At 51.0% G+C, this 25,641-nt stretch overlaps 7 protein-coding genes across 7 annotated transcripts; 3 read left to right on the top strand and 4 right to left on the bottom strand.

The window, feature by feature from the left end:
* Nucleotides 1–272: 272 nt before the first annotated feature.
* PSV08DRAFT_225401 (uncharacterized protein) lies at nucleotides 273–5,704 on the bottom strand (the record flags this gene model as incomplete). The annotated part of the gene is made up of 3 exons (XM_014228281.1): nucleotides 273–5,170; nucleotides 5,227–5,556; nucleotides 5,668–5,704. The coding sequence occupies 3 exons, from the start codon at nucleotides 5,702–5,704 to the stop codon at nucleotides 273–275; spliced, it is 5,265 nt and encodes a 1,754-aa protein (XP_014083756.1).
* On the top strand, nucleotides 5,703–11,494 carry PSV08DRAFT_410501 (ANTH-domain-containing protein). The gene is made up of 8 exons (XM_066093858.1): nucleotides 5,703–7,171; nucleotides 7,759–7,811; nucleotides 7,900–7,964; nucleotides 8,017–8,092; nucleotides 8,169–8,410; nucleotides 8,461–8,703; nucleotides 8,754–11,161; nucleotides 11,218–11,494. Exons 1-8 carry the CDS (start codon nucleotides 5,753–5,755, stop codon nucleotides 11,302–11,304), a joined length of 4,593 nt encoding a protein of 1,530 aa, XP_065948899.1. The 5' UTR covers nucleotides 5,703–5,752; the 3' UTR covers nucleotides 11,305–11,494.
* A 77-nt stretch (nucleotides 11,495–11,571) lies between these two features.
* PSV08DRAFT_204674 (major facilitator superfamily domain-containing protein) lies at nucleotides 11,572–13,447 on the bottom strand. Its single transcript, XM_014228284.2, has one exon. The coding sequence runs from the start codon at nucleotides 13,430–13,432 to the stop codon at nucleotides 11,657–11,659; it is 1,776 nt and encodes a 591-aa protein (XP_014083759.1). The 5' UTR covers nucleotides 13,433–13,447; the 3' UTR covers nucleotides 11,572–11,656.
* Nucleotides 13,448–15,169: 1,722 nt separating this feature from the next.
* Nucleotides 15,170–16,325, top strand: PSV08DRAFT_308156 (thioredoxin-like protein). The gene is made up of 3 exons (XM_014228285.2): nucleotides 15,170–15,263; nucleotides 15,347–15,912; nucleotides 16,022–16,325. Exons 2-3 carry the CDS (start codon nucleotides 15,363–15,365, stop codon nucleotides 16,156–16,158), a joined length of 687 nt encoding a protein of 228 aa, XP_014083760.1. The 5' UTR covers nucleotides 15,170–15,263; nucleotides 15,347–15,362; the 3' UTR covers nucleotides 16,159–16,325.
* A 469-nt stretch (nucleotides 16,326–16,794) lies between these two features.
* Nucleotides 16,795–19,875, bottom strand: PSV08DRAFT_410505 (uncharacterized protein; the record flags this gene model as incomplete). The annotated part of the gene is made up of 2 exons (XM_066093859.1): nucleotides 16,795–19,548; nucleotides 19,684–19,875. 2 exons carry the CDS (start codon nucleotides 19,873–19,875, stop codon nucleotides 16,795–16,797), a joined length of 2,946 nt encoding a protein of 981 aa, XP_065948900.1.
* A 2,376-nt stretch (nucleotides 19,876–22,251) lies between these two features.
* Nucleotides 22,252–22,707, bottom strand: PSV08DRAFT_352739 (uncharacterized protein; the record flags this gene model as incomplete). The annotated part of the gene is made up of 1 exon (XM_014228287.1): nucleotides 22,252–22,707. The coding sequence occupies one exon, from the start codon at nucleotides 22,705–22,707 to the stop codon at nucleotides 22,252–22,254; it is 456 nt and encodes a 151-aa protein (XP_014083762.1).
* A 1,722-nt stretch (nucleotides 22,708–24,429) lies between these two features.
* Nucleotides 24,430–25,522, top strand: PSV08DRAFT_402793 (uncharacterized protein). The gene is made up of 3 exons (XM_014228288.2): nucleotides 24,430–24,679; nucleotides 24,739–25,106; nucleotides 25,164–25,522. The coding sequence occupies exons 1-3, from the start codon at nucleotides 24,559–24,561 to the stop codon at nucleotides 25,473–25,475; spliced, it is 801 nt and encodes a 266-aa protein (XP_014083763.1). The 5' UTR covers nucleotides 24,430–24,558; the 3' UTR covers nucleotides 25,476–25,522.
* The last annotated feature ends 119 nt before the right edge of the window (nucleotides 25,523–25,641 follow it).

Here is a 25,641-nt window from a genome sequence, read left to right on the forward strand (position 1 = left end):
ATTTCTCCGTGTAGATATTCTGGCTGATGAGATTGTTTGCATATTTTTCTGCTTTACAAAAGAACTTCCATGTAAATTTAAAATATCTGAAACGCTGTAAGCGTGTTTACACGCAGAGCATCACTTCAATTGGTTTCGCAAAACAAAAAAACATGTTGACTACTGATTTACGCAAAGAAGAGTAAAGACATCGTTCGTCGTTTCGTTTATCTCACATCAAAGTCTATCCGGGTATACAAAGCTTCACTCCAAACAGACAAAAACTCCTACTCCTACCATGCAAGGTCATCGCCATTTCCTCGCTTCCCCACATATTCACCTTCTTCCTCATCCTCCCCATCCATTGTACCCTCCATGACCTCGACAACCGGCCCTACGCTCTCCCTCAGCGCCGCCAACCGACTCTTCTCTTTGATCCGACTATAAAACACTGGGCAATCCCTACTATCGCACCGTATCTCTTCATTCCACGCTAGATTCGCGCAGCGCCTACAAACGGCATCCACCTCCTTCATCCGAGTCTCACTATTCCAGATGCGATACTTGAGCGCAAGTAGTGAGTGAACGGGACGTTTGACGCACTTTGCGCAGAGCGGAAGCATGGCGTATGCAGAGCTGGAAAAGTGTGTAGAGGATGGGGGACATAGTTTCGAACGGCAGACGAGACAGTTTGAGGATTTCATGTAGCTTTCTAGTGTTTTCTTGAGCGAGTTGTGTCCACCGCCTATGAGGATATCGTCATTGTTGTCGTGTTTCGGTGCAATGGGAATTGAAATGTTGCGTATACGTTGTATTTTGGGCATCTCGTCGTACCACTGTCGGACGTTGGCGCCGACAAGGTTGAAGATGCGTTCGAGTGGGGGGATCAGGTTTCTGGAAATGTAGTACTCGGCGTCGAGCTCCAGATGATCGTTTTGTAGTAGCATCTCTGGATTGACGCAGCGGTCAATGAGTCGGGTTCCTGGTGCGCTGGTAATGACAACATAGGGGACGCGCTCGCCATACTGAGGCTCTGCACGTGGGTCGGCAAGCATGCGTTTTGTAGCAATGAGGGCGCCAGGTGGCAGATGCACTTTGTTGGAGTACGTCCCGAGCTTGACTTCTCTGGCAAAGAGAAAGTCCTGGATGCTGACACGGCCTTCCATGATCTTGGTGCACTGCTCTTGAAAATAGCTTTTTACTTGGCTGAGGTCTGAGGTCCGGAAAAGGAGCTTGAGCGCCTTCTCTTCAATCTTTTGCTCTGCAGGCGTGCCATCTCGACGTACAGTTTCGATACCTTTTGCATCGAAATCTGGCTCCTTTTGGTTTCTGTGCTCGTATTTGAAGCCAACGTAACGTTTTTTGGCGAGTAGCACGCAAGGATGGTACACCTTTTCAAACTTGAGTTTGACGGGCCGTGGGTTCGCAGCAGTGATAGCAGCGGCAATCTCTTCGCCAATTGTGAAAGCTTGGTCTTTTGTGCGCCCTTTAAGATGGATGAAAAGCGAATCTGTATCCCCGTAGACGACTTCTGCGCCCCATTTTTCTGTCGCATGAATGATTGCAATTGCCTTCTCAAGGGTCTCACGACCAGTCTGAACAATACTGTCGGCAATTTCAGAGCATGGCATGCGCCCTGAAAACGAAGCGGATGTGTAACCATAAGTGACGTTGGCTAGCAGCTTCAATGCCAGCTGCCTGTTGTTCAGCAACTTCTGAAGGGTTTTGTCATCTTTGTCCTCCTTCATACCACTTTTGACCATAACTCGAGTCTCCAAGATCTCGCCAAGCATATTCGCCAGCAAGGATTTCCGCATCTCTGGTTTGACGTACATCATACCATTCGGGGCGATGTTGATATGATCTTTGACCAGTTCCAGTAGTTGAGGTTCACGCTTAAAGTCCATAAAGCCCATCTTGTTGCGGTCGCGCCAGCTAACAATTCGTCCAAGACAAGTGGAGTAACAGTAGTTGTACGCTATCATGACGCTAGGATACAGCGACTGGAAATCTAGCACTATTACCGGGCTAGAATAGAAAGCACTTTGGGGTTCCATCACTAGAGGTAGACATTCCAGCGCGTTCTGTCGACCGACTTGCTTCCTGCTCGGCGAGACAAGGATAAAGTTCTCTGGCTTTGCAATACGAAACATGGTGGACTCCACTTTGAATTGCGAACCTCGAGAAATGACGGCAAAGAAATCAATTCCAAGTAAACGTGCCTGTTCGCTGGTACGTGGCACGATATCGGTGGCCTCCAAAAGGTCAAAGTTCAGCTGAACACGAGTAATAAAATAGTCCAGAACTTTGGCGAGATCTCGAGGCTTCCCATTCGTGTACCATGTGGTAAGATCTAAGTGCTGGTAATGTGGAATACGCTTATGTAGTAAGTGGAATACCACATTCTCCATCGTGTACTGCAGCAAGTTTAGCTCAGCATGCATAGCTCTCCAAATATTGATCATGTGACGGCCAGTGACTCGGATAGTGGATGTATGCGTGAAACCCCAGCGATCTGCTTCTTTACCAAATCCTCCATACGACTGTGACTTCATCCTGCTGATCTCATCGCAAAGGTTGTACTCGTACTTCGTTCTAGCCCGTTCTATGAGGTACCCCCAGGAATTGTTATGCACCTCGTATCCAGTGAGAATATCTGGATCGAACTGACGGACAATATCAACCAAGCGATTGATAAGGTCCAGCTCGTCCTCTTCGTATTCGACCTCTACTGAGACCTGCTTGGCGATGCGTACGGCTATGCCGTCTTTGTCAGAGAAGCACAGTATACCTTTGCGTGGTCGATCAGTAACCACATTCTCTTCGTCTTGAATGCTCCAAAAGACACATTGTATTTCATCCTCAGCAGGATCAGGTAACAATGATCCTCGAGAGTTTACGTGAACCTCCAAGCTCATAATGCTCATGTACTGGGATTGGTGCCTTACACTGGCGCTGTTTTGTTTCTGCGAATATTTGCAGCCGTGAGGATTCTTCTGCGTTGGGCCTTCAATTTGTGAATGATGGCGTGAAGATTCGAATTCGTGTAATATGGGCGCGACAGTTGTCTTCATGTTGGACTTCAAAGTCTCACGTTGTTTCGCTTTACAAAGCGTCCAATCTTCTACTTCTTTAAAAGAAGGTGGAGGTCTTGAGAGCTCCCAATGGCGCAAGCTGCAACGTTTAGACCTTGCTTGATACATTGTAACTTGCTTCCTCTTGTCTACCACAACCGGCGGGTATTCTCCAATGTTGGCAAGTGATGCGCCGACTGGGTCGAATGGAGGAAGATATGGCAGAGTAGTACTCTGTAATTTGAACTGCCTACCTGCGTATTCACGTGGACGGTCCGGGACGTCTTTTTCGTCACTATAATATGCATCTTGATAGATTACCGGTGGTAAGCCGGCCTCCATCATAGTACTGTCAACCATCTCGACCGTTGGAGGTAGAAACGCATAATATACTGTGGACCGATGATGTTGACAGGACTTGTCCAGCTTCTTCACCAAAGCTGTAGCTTGCGAGCGAGCTTTTGGTGCACTGCTGCTAGGCAGTGCTGGTGACGTCTTTTGATGTGTCCAAGGAGTAACAGGAGAGCGTTGTGACGCCCTGACGTTGAGATACTTAGCACGAGGTGTCTTCGGGCCCTCTTGAGAATTAGAGTAACCTGACTGACTAAGGCGATGAACAGTCTCGGGTGCATTCGGATTCTTCACTACTGGAAAAGAGAGTGTAGTGGCCCCCCCAAACCCTTGAGCTTTGATGCTTGCTTGAGAAACCTGACCTGCTGGGGGGGCCTCTTCCCAATTGCCTTTCTGAGATTCGCCTGCCGCTCTATCGCTGTCTTTACCGAGAGCATTACGGAACGAGACACGACGGGGGGTGCCTTGCATTTCTTGTAAAATCCGTTGACGCTTGTTGTAATCTTCATCGGTAAACTCGATATGGCGCTTGCGCATGGAGTTGGGGCTGCTGGAATTTGGTGGCTCATCCTCGTCACTTGGATCAATCAGATCGATACCTTCGTCTGTGAGTGTGACATGTCCCGTCGTTTCATTGGAGGCTTGTAGCAGGGATACAGTGAGAGGGTCCATTGGGAGTTCCTCGCCATCAGACTGATTGTCTCCATCTACCTGATTTTGGCTATCGTCATCGCTAAGAATGGAATCGTCGTGCTGATACTGTGGCAATAGGTCCATGTCATCTGATAGTAACCCAGCTCCATCTAAATCATGAACTTTGTCTTCCTCGAATGTTTCGACCTGACGCTCCAGGTCATAATATGCGAGCCTTTGTGAAGACAAAACTTCAGGATAGAGATCTTCGATGCTCTCCACAGCAGTCTTAATGCCATCTTGGCCTGCAATTGGGTTGATGAATGTGTCAAAACTTATTTCACCACTGTGCTGATGTTCTTCTTTAATTAAACCATCAACAATTTCCCTATATTCATCTTCGTGTATCCATCCGCCTTTCCTGGTGTCGCGTGTATCTGCTGACATTGATACTAGCACTTCGGCAGGGAACGGACTGCTAGAAGGGTCGGTTAGACCCATGCGAAGCTTGCGTCGACGGGTTTCGTCTCTCCAAAGACCGGCCATAGACGGCACGAACTTATCATCAGGATTACGAAGCATTTGGCTCGACCGCTCTAGAAAGTCGTGGTGGATAGGGCGATATTTCACCTGTTGCCGATTGAGGATGTCTTGAACGCAAATATCAACTTCAAGAGTGCAGTGGCTTTGACGTGGATATTGGTCTTCGTCCGCCATGAAATCGTCTGGAATAGATGCATCGTGCCACTTGTGTATGGTAGTGTCCACCTCACCGCTGTCGGGTACAGGCCCTCGAAACTGCACTTTAGCGCAATCGATGTAGTCACATCCATACAGGTTGTAGTCACACATCCACTGTAGGAGATATTGTAGGTGACTTTCGTATGGTTGGAAAACTCGGTTCAAGATAGCACCTTGGTGAAGGAGGTCGGCGAATCGGGTCATATGCATAGGATTGAGCAAGTAGACTTTGAGAAATGTTTTGTATCCCACATGATAGCCGTAGAAAGGCACGCCCTTGACCAACGAGATGTGGCCAACATATGTTGATTTTCCATCAAGAGTGTTCCGTCGGTAAGCGGTGGCAAGGGCCTGGTCGATTGAAGTGCGGAGGTCTAAGATATACGAATTGACTATATGCTGTCAGCCCACCAAGACCATGTCGGCGATGTAGTAGTACTCCGCCTACCAACATCAGTTTCCAGGCTTCCATCGTACTCCAAATACAGATAGGGTAATGCCCCGTGGATATGAGCGCACACCTTCTGGCCAGTCTCAGTCGCCCCAAATGCCCTAATGACAGGCACTTCAGGCGCGCCTAATCTGCCTGAGAGCCCAGGGCTGCGTCGGAGAACAGGATCGAGATCGGTGGGCGCAGCCTGGTAGTTGTCGATGCAATTAAGGCGAAAGCGAAACGTTTCCATGGTGACACAGCCAGAGCATAGGAGTTGTGTCTGAGAGAAGAGTCTTGCATTGTCTTCGCTGTCACTCAAAACCGGGCGCGGACGTAGCACGCGCACTATTAGTTGCTGGTGGCGTAGAAAACCTGACGCGGTGCACCGCAACACGGGTCGCGTGCTCACGTGATATTCAAGATCGCCGCCTCAGCCCTATGGCGCTAGCTCTCTACTTTCGCCGGTCCGGCGACGGAAAGCTTCAACAACCATCCACCTGGCGACCATCAGACACGTCTCAGGTACCCTATAGAACCAAACATGCCGCCCTCACAACCCAAGAAGCCCGACGTGTCCGCTGCCGCGAAGGAACGCAACGAGTACATTCCTTCCTTCATCTCCAAGAAGCCCTTTTATGCCGTCGACGAGAATGGCGAGGACACCACCGACTACCTCGAGCACCAACGTCTCCAGAAGCAGGAACAGGACTCCAAATGGTACGATCGCGGCAAGAAGGCCGGTCCAGCTGCAACAAAGTTCCGCAAAGGCGCATGCGAGAACTGCGGAGCCATGACCCACAAGAAGAAAGACTGCCTGAGCCGGCCGCGCAAGGCAGGCGCAAAGTACACAGGCAAAAATATCGAGGCGGATGAGGTTATTCAAGACGTGCAGCTGGGATTTGATGCAAAACGCGACCGCTGGAATGGCTACGATGCCTCAAACTTCGTTGAGGTTATTGAGGAGTACAATGCCATGGAGGAAATTCGCAAAAAGGCAAAAGAGGCAGAGAAGGGCGACAAGTCAGACGAGGACGAGGGCGATAAATACGATGCCGAGACCGACATGGGTAGGAAACAGGCCACATCCACACGCAACCTGCGATTACGAGAAGATACTGCAAAGTACCTACTCAATCTGGACCTCGACTCAGCGAAATACGATCCCAAGACGCGTTCCATGGTCGACAGCGGCGCAACAGCGGATAGTGCGGCACAGCTAGTGGCTGAGGAAGGTTTCATGAAGGCCTCTGGAGATGCTGCCGAGTTTGAAAGGGCACAGCGGTACGCCTGGGAAACACAAGAGCGTGGAGATAAGAACAAGATTCATCTGCAAGCCAATCCTACATCGGGCGAGGTTATGAGAAAGAAGCAACTCAAGGAGGCCGAAGAGGCTGCGGCAGCCAAGAAGAAGGCGCTGGCCGAGAAGTATGGAACCCAAGAGAAGTTTACTGGTGACACACTGCGCAAGGCCGCCGTGACAGAGAACGAGCGGTACGTTGAGTACGACGAGCGAGGAGGCATCAAGGGTGCACCGAAAGTCAAGGCAAAGTCAAAATACCCAGAAGATGTTCTGCTCAACAACCACACATCTGTTTGGGGCAGTTGGTGGTCCAATTTCCAATGGGGTTTTGCATGCTGTCATTCAACGGTCAAGAACTCATATTGTACGGGCGAGGCAGGCAAGGAAGCATTTGAACTGGCGGATCGAATGCGAACTGGTGCTGATCTCGAGGAAGTGCCAAAGGAGATTGCATGGAAGGAAGCCGAAGCTCTGGAGGAGCATGTACCAAACGCTCCAGACCAGGCCCAGAAAGCAAAGGCCAATGCAGCGAGTCGAAAGCGGGCGCTAGATGAGATGACTGGCCAAGTGAACGAAGAGGAGATGGAGGAATACCGCAGAAAGCGTACAATGGCGGCTGACCCGATGGCAGCATACCTTTCCAAGGGAAGCAAAAGTGAGGTAATTTGAGTTGTCATAGGACATTGATTTATGTTAGTAGCATTGCATGGCGTTTATACCCTGGGGCCACATCTGGACATATCGAGTAAAATGACATAGTAGTTTTCTGATGACGGTTGCGCTGGCCATGCGTGATTGGTATGGCTGGGAGGGCCTTCTAGACCATGCAGCCCTATTCGCTGTGCGGGAGCTCACTCACCCTCCATTACACGGTGCCAGCTCAGAATTCGAGGCGATTGCGCATGCAGCCGCGTATGCGTTGTTAGCCCATATCCAAGGCAGCCGTTCATGTATGTAGGTCAGGGGAGACGGTGACGGGCAGCCCGCGCGGAGAAGAGTTCGCGGGTAAAGGCGATGACGAAGCGCCAAGGAGCACGAGCCACCTCCTAGGGTCCTAGGTTCAGGCGTAGTTGGGTACGAGAGCTCCTGGCATGGCCGACGGCACAGCCAAACCAGATAATCAGGCTCCCACTCTTCTTTGGCTCTGATTATACTTTTTGACCACATTCTATCCTTCCGACCCCGATTCTGCCCATTCCCTCGACCACCTGAAACCACCACCGAGTAGCTTGAGAAGGAGCTCACAGCCACCAAGATGGCGCTCTACGGAAGCTCACGCAATGTCGACATGGGCAAGTACGTACTGTGGCCATGAATGCCTACCCAAGGACACCTTGGACATACCTTCTGCTGGCCTGGCGACTCTAGGGGCTAACAAACGTGTCTAGACAAGAATCTGAGTTGGCCGTCAGCGTTCGCAAAGCGACAAGTATCGATGAGGTCTCACCCAAACGTACGTCCGTGAACATCCGTCTTATGTCGCCCATACTCACGAATCTGCGCAGGGAAGCACGTGCGAGCATGCATTGTCTACACCTGGGACCACAAGAGCTCGGCTTCTTTCTGGCAAGGCATGAAAGTGTAGGTCAACTCCCCGCCTGTTTGCTATGCGCCATGACTATACGTGAACCTCCCCCGGGGCTAAACGCAAGAACAGGCAGCCAATTCTCGCCGACGAGGTACAGACGTTCAAGGCGCTCATCACCATCCACAAAGTCCTTCAGGAGGGTCATCCCATCGTGCTCAAGGAAGCGCAGTCGCATACTGGCTGGCTCGAGAGTTTGTCGCGAGGCTCTACTGTTGGTGAGGGCATGCGAGGATATGCGCCGCTCATCTCAGAATACATTTACTATCTCCTGGCCAAGCTTGCGTTCCACAGGCAACATCCAGAATTCAATGGTGCGAGAGACAACTGCAAATTCCCAAATGGCCGGGCTGATCTTGGACAGGAACTTTTGAGTACGAGGAGTACATCAGTTTGAAATCCATCAACGACCCTAACGAAGGCTATGAGACCATCTCCGACCTTATGACCCTTCAGGATCAAATTGACGCCTTCCAAAAACTCATCTTTTCCCACTTCCGAAGTGGGACGAACAATGAGTGTAGGATCGCTGCGCTGGTGCCATTAGTCCAGGAGAGCTATGGTATTTATAAGTTCATTACCAGCATGCTCCGTGCAATGCATACCAGTAAGTCCCTAGAACATCGGTTAACTTGCGAACCCAACTAAGCCACACAGCTCTCGGTGATGATGAGGCGCTCTCTCCCTTACGTGGCCGATACGATGCGCAGCATTACCGTCTCGTCAAGTTCTACTACGAATGCTCCAACCTCCGATACTTGACGAGTCTCATCACAGTACCGAAACTGCCCCAAGAGCCGCCGAACCTTCTATCCGAAGACGAAAACGCACCTGCTTTGCCTGCGAGACCTAAAAATGAAAAGCCTGCCGAGTCTGAACCTCGTGTGCCTTCGGTCGACCCTGAGCCTATCAACGAGTTCTGGAAGGACAACCAGAGGAGGCAGCAAGAGGAATATGAGGCAGAACAGCAGAGGCTACAGAAACAATGGGAAGAGGCACAACAACAACAGCAACAGATGCAGCTGCAAGCCCAGCGCGAATTTGAGGAGCAGCAAAGGCTTCAGGCTGAACAAGCTCGTTTGGCGCAAGAACAGCTTATGCGCGAGCAGTATCAGCAACAGACACAGGGTCGCCTTGCTGAGCTGGAGCGTGAGAATCTGAATGCGCGCGCCCAGTACGAACGCGATCAGCTCATGTTGCAACAATACGATCAACGAATGAAGGCTCTTGAAGGGGAAATCAGCCAGATGAATCAGAATTTCCAGCAACAAATGGGTTCGCGAGACGACCAGATACGAGCGCTCCAGGAACAGCTCAACACCTGGCGGTCGAAATACGAGTCACTAGCCAAGCTCTATTCGCAGCTGCGAACTGAGCACCTCCAATTGCTACAGAAGTTCAAGTCAGTCCAACTCAAGGCCAACTCAGCCCAGGAAGCCATCGACGCAAGGGACAAACTGCAACGAGAGCTTAAGACCAAGAATTTGGAGCTTGCCGACATGATTCGTGAGCGTGACCGTGCGCTCATGGATAAGGATCGCCACACGGGAGGCCATCGCGAGGAGATTGAGAAACTCAAGCGCGAGCTCCGCTCTGCTTTGGACCGCGCGGACAACGCTGAGCGTGGCAAGGGTTCAGAACTGTCTGCAATGCTTTCAAGACATAACCGCGAGATCGCAGACTTGGAAGAAGCTCTACGGAACAAGACTCGCGCATTGGATGAAGTCCAGATGAAGTACCGCGAGGGTGACTCTGATCTGGAACGTCAATTGCGCGAGAAGGAGGAAGAGCTTGAGATCTTCCGCGCCGGCATGGACCAAACCCTACTGGAGTTGAACGAGCTGAAGCTTAACTCTAGCACGAATGACAACGTCCTGGACGGTCATCTGGATACTCTTATCCAAGACAGCCTCCAAAAGATCAACGACATTATCGACTCTGTCCTACAAAGTGGTGTACAGCGGGTTGATGATGCTCTGTACGAGTTGGACTCTCCCATGCAGGCTGGTAATCAGAATGCCACTGGTTCCTACGTTCTCTCACAAATCGAGAAAGCATCAACATGCACAATGGAGTTTTCGACAGCATTCAACAACTTCATCGCTGATGGACCGAACGCCAAGCACGCCGAGGTTATCAACGCTGTCAACAACTATGGTGGTTCTATTGTCGATGTACTGGTGAACACCAAGGGATTGACCCGCTTTGCTTCCGACGAAAACAAGGCTGATCAACTTATCAACGCAGCACGAGCCTCTGCAACTTCGACTATTAGGTTCTTCCGTAATGTTCAATCAGTACGCCTATATGATTTGGACGCCGAACAGAAGATCAATGTCGTCATCAACAATAGCACGGAGGTGGTGCGCAACTTACAGAGTCTGTCTAAGCTTGCAGATGCTTTTGCGCCTAAGAGCAAGATCACCAACGCTTCAGGCGATCTTGGCGACTTGGTCGATAGCGAGCTGACCAAGGCTGCTAACGCCATCGATGCAGCCACTGAGCGTCTGGCTAAGTTGATGAAGAAGCCCAGAGACTCATATTCGACATATGAGCTCAAGATCCATGATTCTATTCTCGAAGCCGCCATTGCGGTCACAAATGCCATTGCGCAGCTCATCAAAGCCGCAACTGCATCTCAGCAAGAAATTGTGCGCGAAGGCCGTGGCAGCATGTCCAAGACACAATTCTACAAGAAGCACAACCGCTGGACCGAAGGTCTCATCAGCGCCGCCAAAGCCGTTGCCAACTCAACGAACATGCTTATCGAAACCGCCGACGGCGTCATCTCCGGCCGCAACTCTCCCGAGCAACTTATCGTCGCTTCCAACGACGTCGCTGCTTCCACTGCCCAGTTGGTGGCTGCCAGTCGTGTCAAGGCTAGCTTCATGAGCAAGACGCAAGACAAGCTCGAGAGCGCGTCCAAGACTGTCACCGCCGCTTGCAGGTCGCTTGTTAGGCAGGTGCAGGAGATTATTGCCCAGAAGAACAGGGATGAAGGCGAGGTTGTGGATTACAGCAAGTTGGGTGATCACGAATTCAAAGTCAGGCAGATGGAGCAGCAGGTATGTGACAGTCTGATTATTTCTCAGAAGGAAATTTTATTAACATGCTGTTATAGGTTGAGATTCTTCAGCTTGAAAATGCGCTTGCGCAGGCTAGGACGAGGCTGGGCGAGATGCGTAAGCTTTCTTACTTGGAGGAGTAAGGCTGGGTTTCTGTGGCCTAGCATTCGCATAAATGGGAGGGGGTTATTGTTCGTTTACATATTTAGTTTAGTGGATGATGTTCGAGGCCAGCTGCTGAATTGTGTTCTTCGAAATCATCTGTAATTCCAAAAGGATGGTTCAGTTGGGTCATAATTGGGAAAGAAATACTACGTTTCATTTTGTCCTTTTCGATTGAAGTCTCTTCCATGCTCGTTCACGATTGAGTCCAGATGTACTGCACAAGGCTTTGCCGTCCATCTGGTAAGATCAAAACACATCTTTTTTTTCTATCTTGGCTATGCTAGGGTATCTAAAAGGCCTCCTACGAAACAAAAAAAAAGAGAGAAACACTCAAGTCATGATCTCGCTCGCAAACTTACTCCTGGCACGAATCCGCGGACCATAAAAAACCAGTATCCACGGCACAACAGTCAGCAAAGCCCCGATTCCGCCTAACAAACTGCTTGCGGGGCCGTATCCCAGTTTATTATACATTTGCGTCGTGATCAAGGGAAATATGCCGCCGAGCATGTTACGGCAAAAGGACTGGGCAGCTAACGCTGAGCTTGCATAGCGATGATAAGTATCAGCCAGATAGTTGAAAGTAGCCAGGTAAATCGAGAAGATGCCAACGGTAGCAATGCCAATGGATATCGCGGGCAACACCCAATGTAGCCCGGCAGAGCTGGTCCAGCCAAACATGAAGAGTCCGATTGGCATGCAAGCGCTCTCAACGCAGGCAAAGTACAAGCGACCTTCGGGCGAATTGGACGTCTTGCCGTATTTCTTTGCGATTTTCTCTTGATAGACGGAGAGGATGGTTGCAAGGATACTGGCTATGCTCATGGAGGCGAAGACGGCATTTGCCTGTTGGATGGAGAAGCCATAGCTGTTGCGGAAGATGAGGGGGATAGCAGCGAGGGCGAGGTAGAGGATGGCCCAGGAAAAAGCGACCCAGAGTGAGAAAAAGAAGACGACGGGTTCTGTGAAGAGTAGGTGGAAGGGGCGGTAGAGAGAAATGGCAATCATGGTTCCGAGGGATGCGCGCTCCTCGTCTGATCGGACCTTGAAGCGTAGGCGCTGAGAAATCGTGGACCCGGGTTTCTTCTCATCATGGACGTCGAACCCAAAGTATCCTGCTTCCTCACGGGCAGCGTACCACTCATTTAGGCACTTTGCTTTTCTGGATAGCAGGACAGAGCCTCTTGTTTCTTTGAAGACGATACAGATAAGTGCAACCATTGTTCCGCAGGCTATCGTCTGTATGTATTGAATCCAGCGCCACGACGTGTTCTGTGCAATGAAGCCGCATACCATGGGTCCAAAGGAAGTCCCGAATAACGCTGTCCCAGAAAAGACAGCCATAGGTGTGTTGCGATCTTCGGTGTGATATATGTCAGATACCACACCGCCGACCATGGTAGAGAAAGTAGAGCCGCCAACGCCTAACCAGAAGCGTGCGACAAGCAACCCAGCGTAGGATCGTGTGAGACCGGAACATAGTTGGCAGAGCACAAAAAGAAGGCCAGACGCGAGGAAGACGGGTCGTCGACCGTTGATCTCGGAGAAGGGAGCTAGAACCATTGGAGCAACGGCGAAACCTGTGGTAAAGGTAGTGATTGATACCAAAGCAGCAACATTGCTTATGCCCCATTCATTCCTCATCTGTGGAATAGCTGGGTTCAATGCTCCTGCCGAGAAAGCGGTGAGACTGGTGATGAGGCATGATATCCAGACTGTGACGCTCTTCCTTCTATCCGACCATTCGAAGGGGTTGGTGTATTTGGCAAGATTCGGAGGCGGAGGTGGTGGTCGTTGGTTTGGTTCTTGTGGATAGATGGTCGTTGGATGTGGAAGCTCGGTATCAAAGGTGAGATACTGCCAGACAATCTCTGTTTCTTGTATGTTTTCTTGTGATTTATACTGCCGATCACTTTCATAGACCCTGCTGTCTCTGTCTTTTTCCGAGTTACTGCTTGATCCAGCAGCGGGGTGATAGCCTGTCTCTTGTTGATCAGTACCCTCAGGGCCCATTTCCATTGCTCTTATTCCCGGGGTATCATCATCCGGGAATGGTCCCTCCGGATGTATCTGAGCGGGGTGGATTGGATTAGCATTAGAGTTCATGTTGTCTTGAAAGCCTCTTTCCGCGGCCCAGAATCGTGTATGAGAGCTACAGGACCATGGGCGTTGAGGATTGGGAATGAAGGCGGACTCGGCAATTGATCAAAGATGTAGACCACATAACTCCAGCGGCGCGGGTACGACGGGCTTAACCCACACGTGTACCCGGCGTGCATATTGAGGGACGAATGAACGTTGCGCCGGACTCTGGAGATGTCCGTAGGCTCTGGCGCGAACGTTTGGTATTGGTCGGGAATAGCATGAATCAAGTAGAAAGCGGGCTCGCCAAGGACGCCTCGCGCTAACGGACCGGTCGAGGCAAAAAAGATGCGATGCATCATCCGAAGATGATCTCATTGTGGTTAATGGTCCTTCGGAGAGACCCACAGCTCCCCGACGGGTACGAATACACCCAGCCTTCTTTCACATCCGACGGAACGTCTTCCGTCGGATATGGATTGATATCTTCTGTCAAGACATTAGTAATGGATCGCTTGGGTCTGCTTGAATATGAGCTTATTGACAGCATGGAGTTAAGGCTCTGTGACAATGACAGGAGCTTTTGTATTTGTTTTGGGTGTGTTGTCATTAACTTTGCTGACTACGTGTTGGGGGGTAACTGTGCTTTTGGCAACGATAGCGGGATTCAACCGTGCGTTTATAGGACCAATGGCTATGATGCCAACCCCAGATTAAGCACCTACCCTGCCAAGAACATCAGCAAATGCACCAATCATCTTGTATTCGTAGGGCTGGCGACGCTTTGGCTAATTCGAAGCAGGAGAAGTCTAAGTAGGCGAGGCTGCAAGTCTTGAAAGGGTAGAATATTTCTGTGGGTGCCTTTCTTTTACTCTGACCAGTAGGTGTACTGCAGGATTGCGTAGATTGATTGTATCCTCAAGAAGAGAGCTATGGCCAGGATACCACTAAAGTGCACTCTGCTGAGAACTGTTTGAGTTTGTATGTAGGCAGCTTGCTCGTAGTATCAGCAGTAGTTGTTTTGGCTCTCCATACCAATATACCTTGCCACAATGATTACACCACTGCAATGGAAACCCATCGAGGTCACAAGTCCCAATGTTGACACTTGCAGGCCCCGAACAAAATGACAAGAACAGAACTGTTGCTAGGACTTGGCAAAAGTGGTAGTATCAGGACAGCTACAGAGGATAGAAGTCATCAACACTACTCCTGCTAGACACTGCCGGTAGATGTATTAGTGTTCCTATTAGAGGGGCGCGTGGGGATAGTTCCCGGGGAAGACGATATCGCAAAGCTGCACCTTAGAACGACACGAAGAACGCAGTTTAGCTCTGATCATTTCTGTCATCACCCCTGCTCTATTCGTCTCTGTTCCCCGCCAAGGCAGCAAAATTCTATCGTTCTCCGACTTGATTCGAGCAAAACCCCACGTTGAGTGACAAAAAGGGTCAATGACCGATCTCGCCTTTCCGGCCTCAATGACGAAAGACCCTTGGCGCGAGGGGCAAACCATTGGCAATTGGACACCGCCGGAGACTCGGAGACTGTGATTCGACTGTTTCCTGGCTGACACGGGAGGAGCTGAGTGGCAGAAAAGATATGGTGGAATTCACGTGATGGACGAGTCGATTGCGCAATATACGCTAGCTACAAAGGTAGGATGAGAAGGGCTCTTGGAGAAACCAAAAAACGGCCCATAAGTCATCAGCGGATTCTCTTTTCTTCTCTCGATTTTTCAATCTCTCGATTCCTCAATCTCTCAATCACCAGCTCTACTTTTCCGAACTTTGCGAAAAAACTCATCGCAGAACCTTCACAAACAAGCCCTAGTCCCCATACCCCACGTCAAAAGGTACCAGAGCTCCCCTTTACCCCTCCATCCCTACCATTTACCCCGCCACATCCCCAAAGCAAACCTAATACCAACGCGCACAGCACCGCCACAATCACAATGGCCGAAGGACGCTCTGAGCCCCTCCGCCTGGGCAGCACCGCCCCGAACTTCAAGGCCGAAACCACGGCTGGCCCCATCGACTTCCACGAATTCATCGGCGACAAGTGGGTGATCCTCTTCTCGCACCCCGCAGACCGCACCCCCGTCTGCACCACCGAGCTCGGCGCCTTCGCAAAGCTCGAACCAGAATTCGCGCGCCGCAACACAAAGCTCATCGGCCTCTCGGCCGACTCCATCGAGTCGCACGACGAGTGGGTCAAGGACATTGACGAGGTCACCGGCAGCAACCTCAAGTTCCCCATAATAGGCGACAAGGAGCGCAAGGTCGCGCTGCTGTACGACATGCTGGACCACCAGGACGCGACCAATGTCGACCAGAAGGGCATTGCCTTCACGATTCGCTCCGTTTTCATCATCGACCCCAAGAAGACTATCCGCTTGATTCTCAGCTACCCAGCGTCGACGGGTAGGAATACCGCCGAGGTTCTGCGTGTGCTGGACAGTCTGCAGACGGGTGACAAGCACAGGGTTACCACTCCCATTAACTGTGAGTTCCCCCCTCCCCCTTTCTTTACTTTTCGCATGTTTTCTCCTAGGTAGTCTCAGGGGAAGTATTTTAAAAAAGATAATCTGCTAATATGTGTTCGTTTGCAAAGGGGTCCCTGGTGACGACGTCATTGTTCACCCATCCGTTTCCAACGAGCAGGCCAAGGATCTCTTCCCTGACTTCCGCATCGTCAAGCCTTACCTGCGGTTCACCCCGCTCGCAAAGGAGAAGACTAGCGCCGCTTAAGTGCTCAACAAGGTCGGCGACTTTCTTAGCAAGATGTGTGTAGATGTTTTTTTTTGGCGGCAAGCCTAGGAATTTAGTTTCGTCCATTGTAGGAACATGGGCCATGACATTGAATAGATCATGATAATGGAAATAGACATATACCGCCAATCGTTACTTTTGTCCCCATCGTTTGGTTGTTTTTGTCTTTCTGCAACTGGTGGGTTTTTGTGGAAATTTGATCTAGCAGTCTTTCATCTCTGACATGCCGGTTGTGAGCCATTGTTCCGATGTCGGTACGTAGTAATGACAAAACATGGAGAGAGACATCCGGACAAAGTCTCCTAAAAGGAAGAAAAAAATTTAGCTCATCACGTAACGTGTGGTTTGTGGGCAAAAAGAAAATATTATTCCAATACTTGATTCATTCATCTAACTTCATTTTCAAAACCAGCTTTCAAGATATCGCAACAAAACATACCTCTTGGCAACAATATTCACCCTAGAAAAAACTGTACAACACACTCGAAAGACCAAAAAAAGTTACATCTTCCCCAAAGTACATCGTTCTATGTCGGATGGACGTTCTTTTTCTCTCTCTCATTCTCGTTCCTCAGTCGCTTCTTACCCGTTGCCTTTTGCTCAACGTTATGGAAATCAAGCACCTTGCAGGCCCAGCCCGACTCCATCCCCGTTGCCCATGCCGCCATCATCCCTACTCCTATCCCTACTCCTGCCCATCTCGCGGATCCTACGGCCTTCCATCAATCCTCTGAGACCACGCTTCTGCAGTCCAACCACGGCGCTAATCTCGCCGTTCCACACTTCTCTCTCCCCAATCACACTGCTGTCTCCAAGACCGCTGTCTGATGCCGATGCAGAGGTGGATTCGGATACAGCTGAGCTGACTTCGTCATCGTGGTTTCGCTCAATGTCGGTGTTGAGGCGGAGTGCACGTAGTCCGGCGTCAAAGCTACGTTCGAGGTCTGTAGAGCTGGCGCTGTTGTTTAGCTGAGAGGTGGAAAAGCCGTTTGTCGTTCCATTTGAACCAGAGACACCGTTGACGCCCATGAAAGCGATGCCCGATCCGCCGCCGGCTGCCATGGCCGCAGCATTGAAGATGGCCGCCGTGTTCCGGTTGTCGAGCAAGGTGTGCAGACGTTCAATGATTGCTTCTAACAGGCCGTCGATATGATATGGCCGCGCTAATTGGAGTAAAGAGCAGAGTATTTGTGGCGAGCATAGTTGCGAGTTTTGTGGTGGGAGGGATGATGTGTATAGAAAGTGTATCAATGCTTGAAGTGTAAGGTGAGTGTGGGGTAGGAATAGTGTCCGAGGCCGTTGAGAAGGTGCGTGTGATGACGCTTCTGGTGGACTCAGTGAAGAGTAAGAGTTTGTTGAGACTGCAGTAGCCTCGGATTGTGTTATTGTGTTGGCCGTGAGTGTTGTGGCTGCTGAGTAGTTTGTTCGGATAGAAGGTGTGATGGTTATGCTCGAATTGCGTGATGGATGCATAGTGGCTGTGGGCCGCAGCGTCGCTGCATCGGCACTCTCCTTCTCGGCGCTCTGTGCACTCTCGCGAAGAAGCTGATTGAAGTATGGGCCCCACCGCCGAGCAATCATATGCGAGTTGACGGGGATGCGTTCGCCATTCAAGGCAAGAAAGTCCATGTCAGCAAACTCCCGCATGCCCAGAGCCATTTGTCCAAGTTCGGTGGCTGCAGGTAAAAGTATCCGGCCGCCAGCAAGCACGTCAAGTCGGTCATGCAGCGGTGGCGCGCTTACAGATTGGAAGCCTGACGCGGGCGTAACTTTACGTGGGTTGTCGTACAATCCGAACGCTTCCAGTTCCACGACACACATGTTCGAGAAGTTGATGCGTCGATGATTATAATCCTCAACCAAACTTCTCTTACGGTTGCCCAGAATCACAAAGCTGTTTCTACGATTCCATAACACACCTCTGTTCCAACTTCCTTGGCTGAAAATATTGCCTCCAGCTTCTATTCGCCCCCAGCTTAGTGTACGCAAATCAAGCGCCCACAGGGCGTATTCTTGCTTGGAAGAAGTTAAAAACGTGCCACTGACTACAAAATGATTGTTAATAATACCACCATTTGGAAAGCGGAGCCCAGGCGGTGAGAAGTTGCCATGCATTGGTTTTTCGGAAAGAGTACCGTCGGAATGCCGCACTTGCAATTCAAGCTTAACGTCCAGAAAATTGTAGTTTGAGTAAATGAGCATCGAAGACTCGTAGCTCGTGTTGGTCTCCTGTTCGTCGGGTGCTCTTCCTTCGTCACCAGGTCGTATTCCTTCGCCAATATCACTTGGGTGAATGCTGGTTAATGGCGCGACCACGCTTCGATATGCACCGCAACTCCTACCCAGTGTGCTAGTTCCTGTCCACTTGAGGCTTCGCAAGTTGAAAACACTAATCTGTTCAATATAGTGGTTGGCGCTATCTTGACCGCCCACTACTAGCATTTCCGCGCCACCCTCGCCATCTAGATCAACGCCCAGCGACCCTTGGTTCGGATTTGATGAAGGTGGGTTGTGACGTATGGCGGTTACTGCAGCGCTCGTTGAGCTGAATACGGCCGAACTCGGCAAAATGGTGGCGCAATGAGCATATCGGCCTTGTGGCGCGTCGCTCGTAGCAACATGCATCCATGTTCGCGTAGGCGCATCGTAAATGTGAACGTCGGACATGACCACAACTTCCGGTTGGGCATCAGCAGGCGCGCCTTGTATTACGGAAGTGGCTTGGTTTGATGAGGGGTTCGCAGGTGACATGCCACCATAGCATACGAGCTTGGTATCTCCTAGTGCACAAACGCTGTGAAAGTATCGTGGGGGCGGTATATCGCCTTTGGTCTCGACTTTTGTCCAGTGTCGCTTAACAAGGTCCAGTTCGTACAAGTCCGACGTCAGCTGTGGCCTTGTTCGTGATAGTCTTCGGCCACCAAAGACGTAGAGTTTGTCGCCTAAAATAGTTGTGGTTGCGCCCACAAGTGGATGGGGCTCTCTGCCAGTAGTTCGGTGTACATTGCATACCAGGCCCGAAAGCCCTGCTGTGGAGCTTGCGGGTGTACCTAAGCCTGCGAGTGTGGCTGGCGATTGAGATACAGAGCCGGGCGTCCGGGTAGATGTGGTCGAGGGGCGCTCAGTCCCGCCATCTTGGACATCCTGACGGTTTAGACTTGTTTGGCTGCTGTTCCGGCTCGCAATATAAGGCGCCGACGTCTGAGAATCAATGGTGTTTGTCCGGCTCTGAGACATGCTGGCCGGACTCGCAAATTCGGTTTGGATTTTTTGTGTTTGTTCAAGGTGAATGGGGGGCTCGAGAAGTGGCGATGTAAAATGTTGTACAGGTAAAGCCAGAAATGGAATCAGGGCCTCTGCATGACGAGACTGGACGCAAAAAGAGTCGCTCAAAGATTTGCCGCTCAGGACGGGCTGACCGGAGAGGTTGGGAGCACTGCTCGAATCGATAAGCGATGCTCGGAAAGGTTTGAATCTAATGCTCGTACAGGCGCGTTCAGATACTACAACTGGATCATAGTGCGCATCGACGAGTGGTATTGTTGATTGTGCTCGGACGTCACGTGAACGTCTCTTGTTCAATAAGACCCTTTTGATGTTCAACCCCTTCTGCCTTCTCCAGAAAGATGAAACGTCACCCAACGGCCCGACACTAGCGCCAACAGAGGGGTAAAAGAGACCTAACGACAAGACCATGGTTAGCGATGGAATTCGAGCAAGAGTAATGAAATGCAGAAGAGTGCGGGAAGAGAAGTTTCGAGCTCTTGAGATAATCTGACAGTGCTAGCTGCAGCCCTTGTCCGATGCAGATTCGCATGCAATGTCTCAACCACCACCGCAGCGCACTGCCTGGGATGAGCGGCCATGCTTTCGAATTGGGACAGGTGACTTTGCTGCTGTGCTACTCTTTTGTGGTACCCGACTTCTTGCCTAGAGGAGCGCCTTGCGGCGGGACAGGTCCGTCTTCTAGCACCGTAGCGAACAATTTGGTGCAGTGCAGCCGCAAATGGTGGTGGTTCCCGACTTGGTCTCATACTTGCATCTGGGCGGTGGGCGTCTCATGAAGGGGCTGTTGAAGACTGGCCAAGGGAGCATATATGAAGAGCAGAGATAATAAAAGCCTTACTTGATAATGCGCCACACAGGAGCAGGGAGGGATGCGATCCAGCAGGACGGTAAAATGTATGCAGAGAAGGAAGAGGCGGTAGCTGGACGGGTAGTCTTGCTGGACTGGCGCGTACAGATGACAACGAGGTTCGTGCCCGAGTGTGGAGCGCGGAAACCGTCTAGGCCGGATGGGTACTGGCGGCTTGGCAACTATTGCGAAGAGAGGCCTAACTAACGAGACGTCGTTGTTCAAGGGTCTGGAAGGACTCGGAGACAGACTGGAGGTAGCTGAAGGCTGAGTGAGATGACGCGGAATAGAACACGCCACGCAACGGCGGGGCCGGACGAAAACAGAGGGTCCAGTCCAGTCCCTGGGGGAAAGTTAAAAAGGCGGAGACTCGACACTACCTCGATGCTTGTGACCGGCAACGTTCGCAAGGCCGCAAACAGCTCCAGCACTCGGACTCGGGCACGCGAGGGCGTTGCACAGCTTTTGGCTCTCCCGGGCTTCTTGCAGAGAGTGCTCACCTTCCTCCTGGCCCTTCAACCGGCTGGGCACGGTTGCAAAAGCAATTAGCGCGCCAACGCTGCGCGACAAATCAGCTGTCCCCCAGCCTACAAGACGAACGACGCCAGTCGCGCACGAGGCTCATCTAGGTGTTGATATCGGTGAAGACGGCACTGAGCGGTCAATATTGAGCAAAAGGTCAGGATGCCTCTGGGAGCCTCGCCGCCGCTTTTTTGCATCCAACCTAATTGTGGGTTTCGGTTAATCATTGCTGTTCGTTGGCAAGGAAAAATGATGCTGAATCCTAATTCCAGAAGGATTCTGTGCCGTGCCGTCGTGTCATGGACCATTCATACACAACCTTGTTCCTTGATCATCTCAGCTCATCAATCTCAAGTAGCCTCAGGGGCGACATACAGTTATCGTACGTTGCTAAACAAATGTCAAGGCTTTGTAGTATGAAGCGCGCGGTTGTTGGAGAGCAAACGGGCTAACATTGTCGTGATCCTGTACCGCCTGCCAGGTACAGAGAGCTGCAGTGCGGCTGCACGAGTCGAAAGGTTGTCCTAGTCTCGGGAAGCTCCTGGGAGCGACAAGCAAAGGTAATTGGACTCGTATTGGTCTTGGCGTTGCTGGTAGCCTCGAAGATTGCCGTTGGCTGCGCACAGCTGGGATGCGACTAGTCTAGGTTCAAAAAACAGGAATCAAACAGACATATACAGCTGAACCCATTATGCGCTAGCCAGCTACAGAACACTATCTTTCAGCTCACTTCAGCGCTGACATAATGACAACGTAGTGTTCAGCGAATGTGTAGCCTGCAATACAAATCTCCAGGCCAAGGTGAAGCCAGTGTGACCACCAATTGAGTAGTAATCGCTTTTGTATGCAACCGTCTTACGATCACTGCCGAAAACTTCCCATGTCTAGAGTATCTTGCCCGACAGAAGGGTGTGTTTTTAATTTACGTACAATAACAAAGTCATGTCGCTATTCTATATCCTTCTCCATGTCTATATTAACATGCTTTCATGCCGTGTCGCTCATCTAATCGCCGCCAACAATCTCCGAGCCCATGTCGACAACTCCAGGAAAATGGTGAGTGGTCAACATTGTCTCCACCTAAGTTTCCAGGTGCTCCCAACCATACAGCTTGATCTACGTATTCATCTCTTGGTCGTATTCAAAGCCATTGACAGAAGAATGAGCGGGCTATGTGCCGCATCTTCCGCGGGTAGTTGACGCAGCTTTGCGGCACTCCCGGTCATACCCAGTCACAGAAATGAAAGTTGACAGCTCATTCATGCCGGGTCCGTCTGCGGCCAGGGGTCAATGAGTGCAATCGCATGTCTGAATAGTACCATTGCCGGCTGGTGATGTAATGGCCATATCCGCTTTGATATGTATAGCATTCAAATTTTTTCTTCGTCTTCATTTACTGCCATACTCCTCTTCTTTCAAATTCTTGTCCTCGCAGGCTCGGGTGTTCTCGGTGTGTACGGCGGCGGAGCCTCATCTCTCTTTGCTGATCTCTCACTCCACAAACCCTCCTTCCTCCAGGTCTGGTCGACTCCAGCCGCGAGATTCGTATCGCCCATTGGCCTCGTCAAGGGCAGTCTCGCTACAACAGGAGATCCAGAGTCATGTCTCAGCAGCCTGAGTTCCCTGTAAGGATATTTGGCTGAGGCTTGTGCGCGTTCATGGGCTCTGCGGCGGGCTCTTTTCACTATGCATGCGAGGCCAAAGCTGATGATGAAGAAGGCGGCCACAAAAGTGGAAACAATAAGGAGGACAGTGCGGTGGGTGGAGCACTGGCTGGAGTAGCTGACTTCGCAAGAACTTGAACGCTTTTGGATGATGGTAGGGAGATTGATTGTAGGAAAGAAGTTGTGGGGTAAGTTGCTGGGCGCCATTGTTTGTATAGTAGTGGGGCTGGTGGCTGTGGGAATAGTAAACAGCAGACGACGACGTAAATGTTGGTGTGTAAGGGAAACAAGAGAGAACTCCCTTGAAACAACGATGCAGAACACAAATAAAAGGAATGGTCGATAAAGAGAGGCCTTTTGCAGCGCAAACGTATCTTTTACATGTCCTGCTCTCTACCCGCTGGCATGGAATGCATAGGCGCCCTACCCCTACCCATGATGCGCAGCCTCGCGGCAACGATGCGCAGTTTTGTTTCCTGCCTGCCTTAACGACAGCGCCTAAATAAAGCTTAGGTTGACTATGCGTTAAGCTTCTTAATGCGGCGCCTAATATTAGTTTCATTCCATGGGTTGGTGTGGGGTCGCTTTGGTTGTTGCACTGCCCCTCTCCACCGCGTTCGCCTTGGGGGCAGCCTTGTTACACGAGCGAGGCGCCGCGGTCTTTGTCTGGCCGTGGGCGATGCATTGTCGGGATCTCTGTTTTTACTTGTGCATTTTTTCGATGCATAATGAAGATTGTTGGGAACTACAGATGAAGATGATTGTCTTGTTAGGTTGCTGTGAGAACAAAGCTGCTCTACGCAGGCGCTTCCCGTCCAGGTCAAGTTGAGCGAGCATTCGGCGAAATTCAGCCCTTGTCGACTCTTCGATGGTCAAGAACGGCTGATATCAAGAACGTCACCTCGTCTGATGCTGCGCAAAGATTTTCCACCCCGGCACTCTTCACTTCACTGTGCCATTCACCTTGTTCGCTGACCGGCGCCTTGTAACACGTAACTATGCCGCATGCTAGGGTTGAGACATGCCCCCTCACCACACAACAGCGATATGCGGACACGAGGTATCGTACGATCAGGTGAATGTTCAAATTCGCCTAGGCAGCCCCTGAGGGGGCCGTGGGATGATCAGGCCCTGAGGCTCGACGAGGTAGTTGAGGGCTCAGTTAGTGAGGCCCCTCAGGCATCGCACGTTGAATCGGTGGAGGGGTTTCCTTGCGAATTGCCAGAACAGTCGACAGCCAGATAAACTTAGACTCGCCGCATGTACCGTTGCAGTCATGGCTATGGTGATTCGTCCCTTGTTGTGTCGTTGCATCAAAACACAGATCGTGTGCTTGTGATGTGACAGCTGGTGAATCATTCCACGGTATCCCGAATATCGTTCCTGTGGATCTACATAGCAGAGACTTTGCAGAGAAGAGAGGCTACCATATTGTCCTCAAAAGCGAGTGTAATAGGATGACCGAACACCATTTGGTGCAGGGAAGAAGCTATATATACGCTGTTGTCCAAGGCGCATGCTGACGGTCCCGTCTGGACTTACTACCTGCGCTCGCTGCATATCGCTTCGGCTGTATATGCTCCATACATACTCGCACCCAACACCTTCAACCAATACTGTGCATTCTTCTCGAGCCCCACATACCTTGTTGGCACAAAGTTCAAGCTACGAATGTGATCTGGCTGATGTCCCCGGACCTCACCTCCAAGACCCCACGGCGAGCTCCCGGAATGCCCAATTAGGCAACACCCGAAAATGCCGGGCATAGTTCCCCGCAAACACGTCCTGAGCTCTACCCCAATAGTGCCATGTATGCAGACAGGAAAGGGTGGCCACGGCCAGACTCGCTTCAAATGAAGCGGGTGACCTGAAAAGGCGTTTGGGACCGATATATAAACCCACAATAGCCCCATCTTGCGTCGAGCTTACGGAACGATCGTGCGTTCGTTATCAATTGTATAAATACCCTTCTTCCGGCGAATCTTTCAGCGTATATTGTAACTCAGGCTCAACCTCTTCTTCTTGTGTCTTGAAATTGTAATTCAGATAATTCCAATCATGTCGACCACACGTGGGCTCCCAGAGTTCAGCCTAGCCGGCAAGGTCATACTGGTGTCAGGCGGTGCGCGAGGCCTTGGACTTACACAGGCCGAAGCATTGCTAGAAGCTGGTGCACGAGGTAGATACTTGCGTACATGCAGGAATGCACAGAATTTGTTGACTAACACGCGCTCCCAGTCTACGCACTTGATAGGCTTCCCGAGCCCTCCCCGGACTTTGGTCCGATCGCAGAACGAGCAAAGAAGGATCTCGGAACATCGCTTGAGTACCGCCAGATAGACGTGCGGGACGTAAAGAAGCTGAACGAGATCGTCGATGACATTGCAAACAAGGAGGGAAGACTAGACGGGCTGATTGCGGCGGCCGGTATCCAGCAGGAGACGCCTGCATTAGAGTATACCGCTGAGGATGCGAACCGGATGTTTGAGGTGAACATTACCGGATCCATGATGACTGCGCAAGCTGCCGCGAAACAAATGATCAAGTTTGGCAACGGCGGAAGTATCGTGCTTATTGCTAGCATGTCTGGCACCGTGGCGAACAGGGTACGATGATTCTAATCAGTTGCAATACGTCGCCTTTCAACTAACATACAGTAACAGGGTCTAATCTGCTCAGCATACAATGCTTCGAAAGCAGGTGTATTGCAGCTCGCTCGCAACCTAGCGTCAGAATGGGGCGAGCACAAGATTCGCGTCAACACAATCTCGCCAGGTTATATTGTGACGGCCATGGTGGAGGAGCTTTTCAAGCAGTACCCTGAGCGAAGGGAAACATGGCCGACGCAAAACATGTTGGGCCGCTTGTCCAAGCCAGAGGAATACCGTGGTGCTGCAGTTTTCCTTCTTAGCGATGCGAGCTCGTTTATGACTGGGTCGGACCTGAGGATAGACGGTGGCCACTCGGCGTGGTAGTAATGTAGTTGCACATGGAGAAATATGAATTCATAATGTTGAAAGTGCTTAGCTCGATTGCATCGTGGTGTTCTGTCCAATGCGAGGCTGCGGAAGTCCGTAACTGGGGAGGGTTTGCTGAATAAGCCCTGTCTTGGCGATTTGGGCAAGAGCGTCGCCCTCCACC

Source organism: Bipolaris maydis (genome assembly GCF_028858645.1).
Source record: "Bipolaris maydis strain C4 unplaced genomic scaffold PSV08scaffold_9, whole genome shotgun sequence".
Classification (NCBI taxonomy): domain Eukaryota; kingdom Fungi; phylum Ascomycota; class Dothideomycetes; order Pleosporales; family Pleosporaceae; genus Bipolaris; species Bipolaris maydis.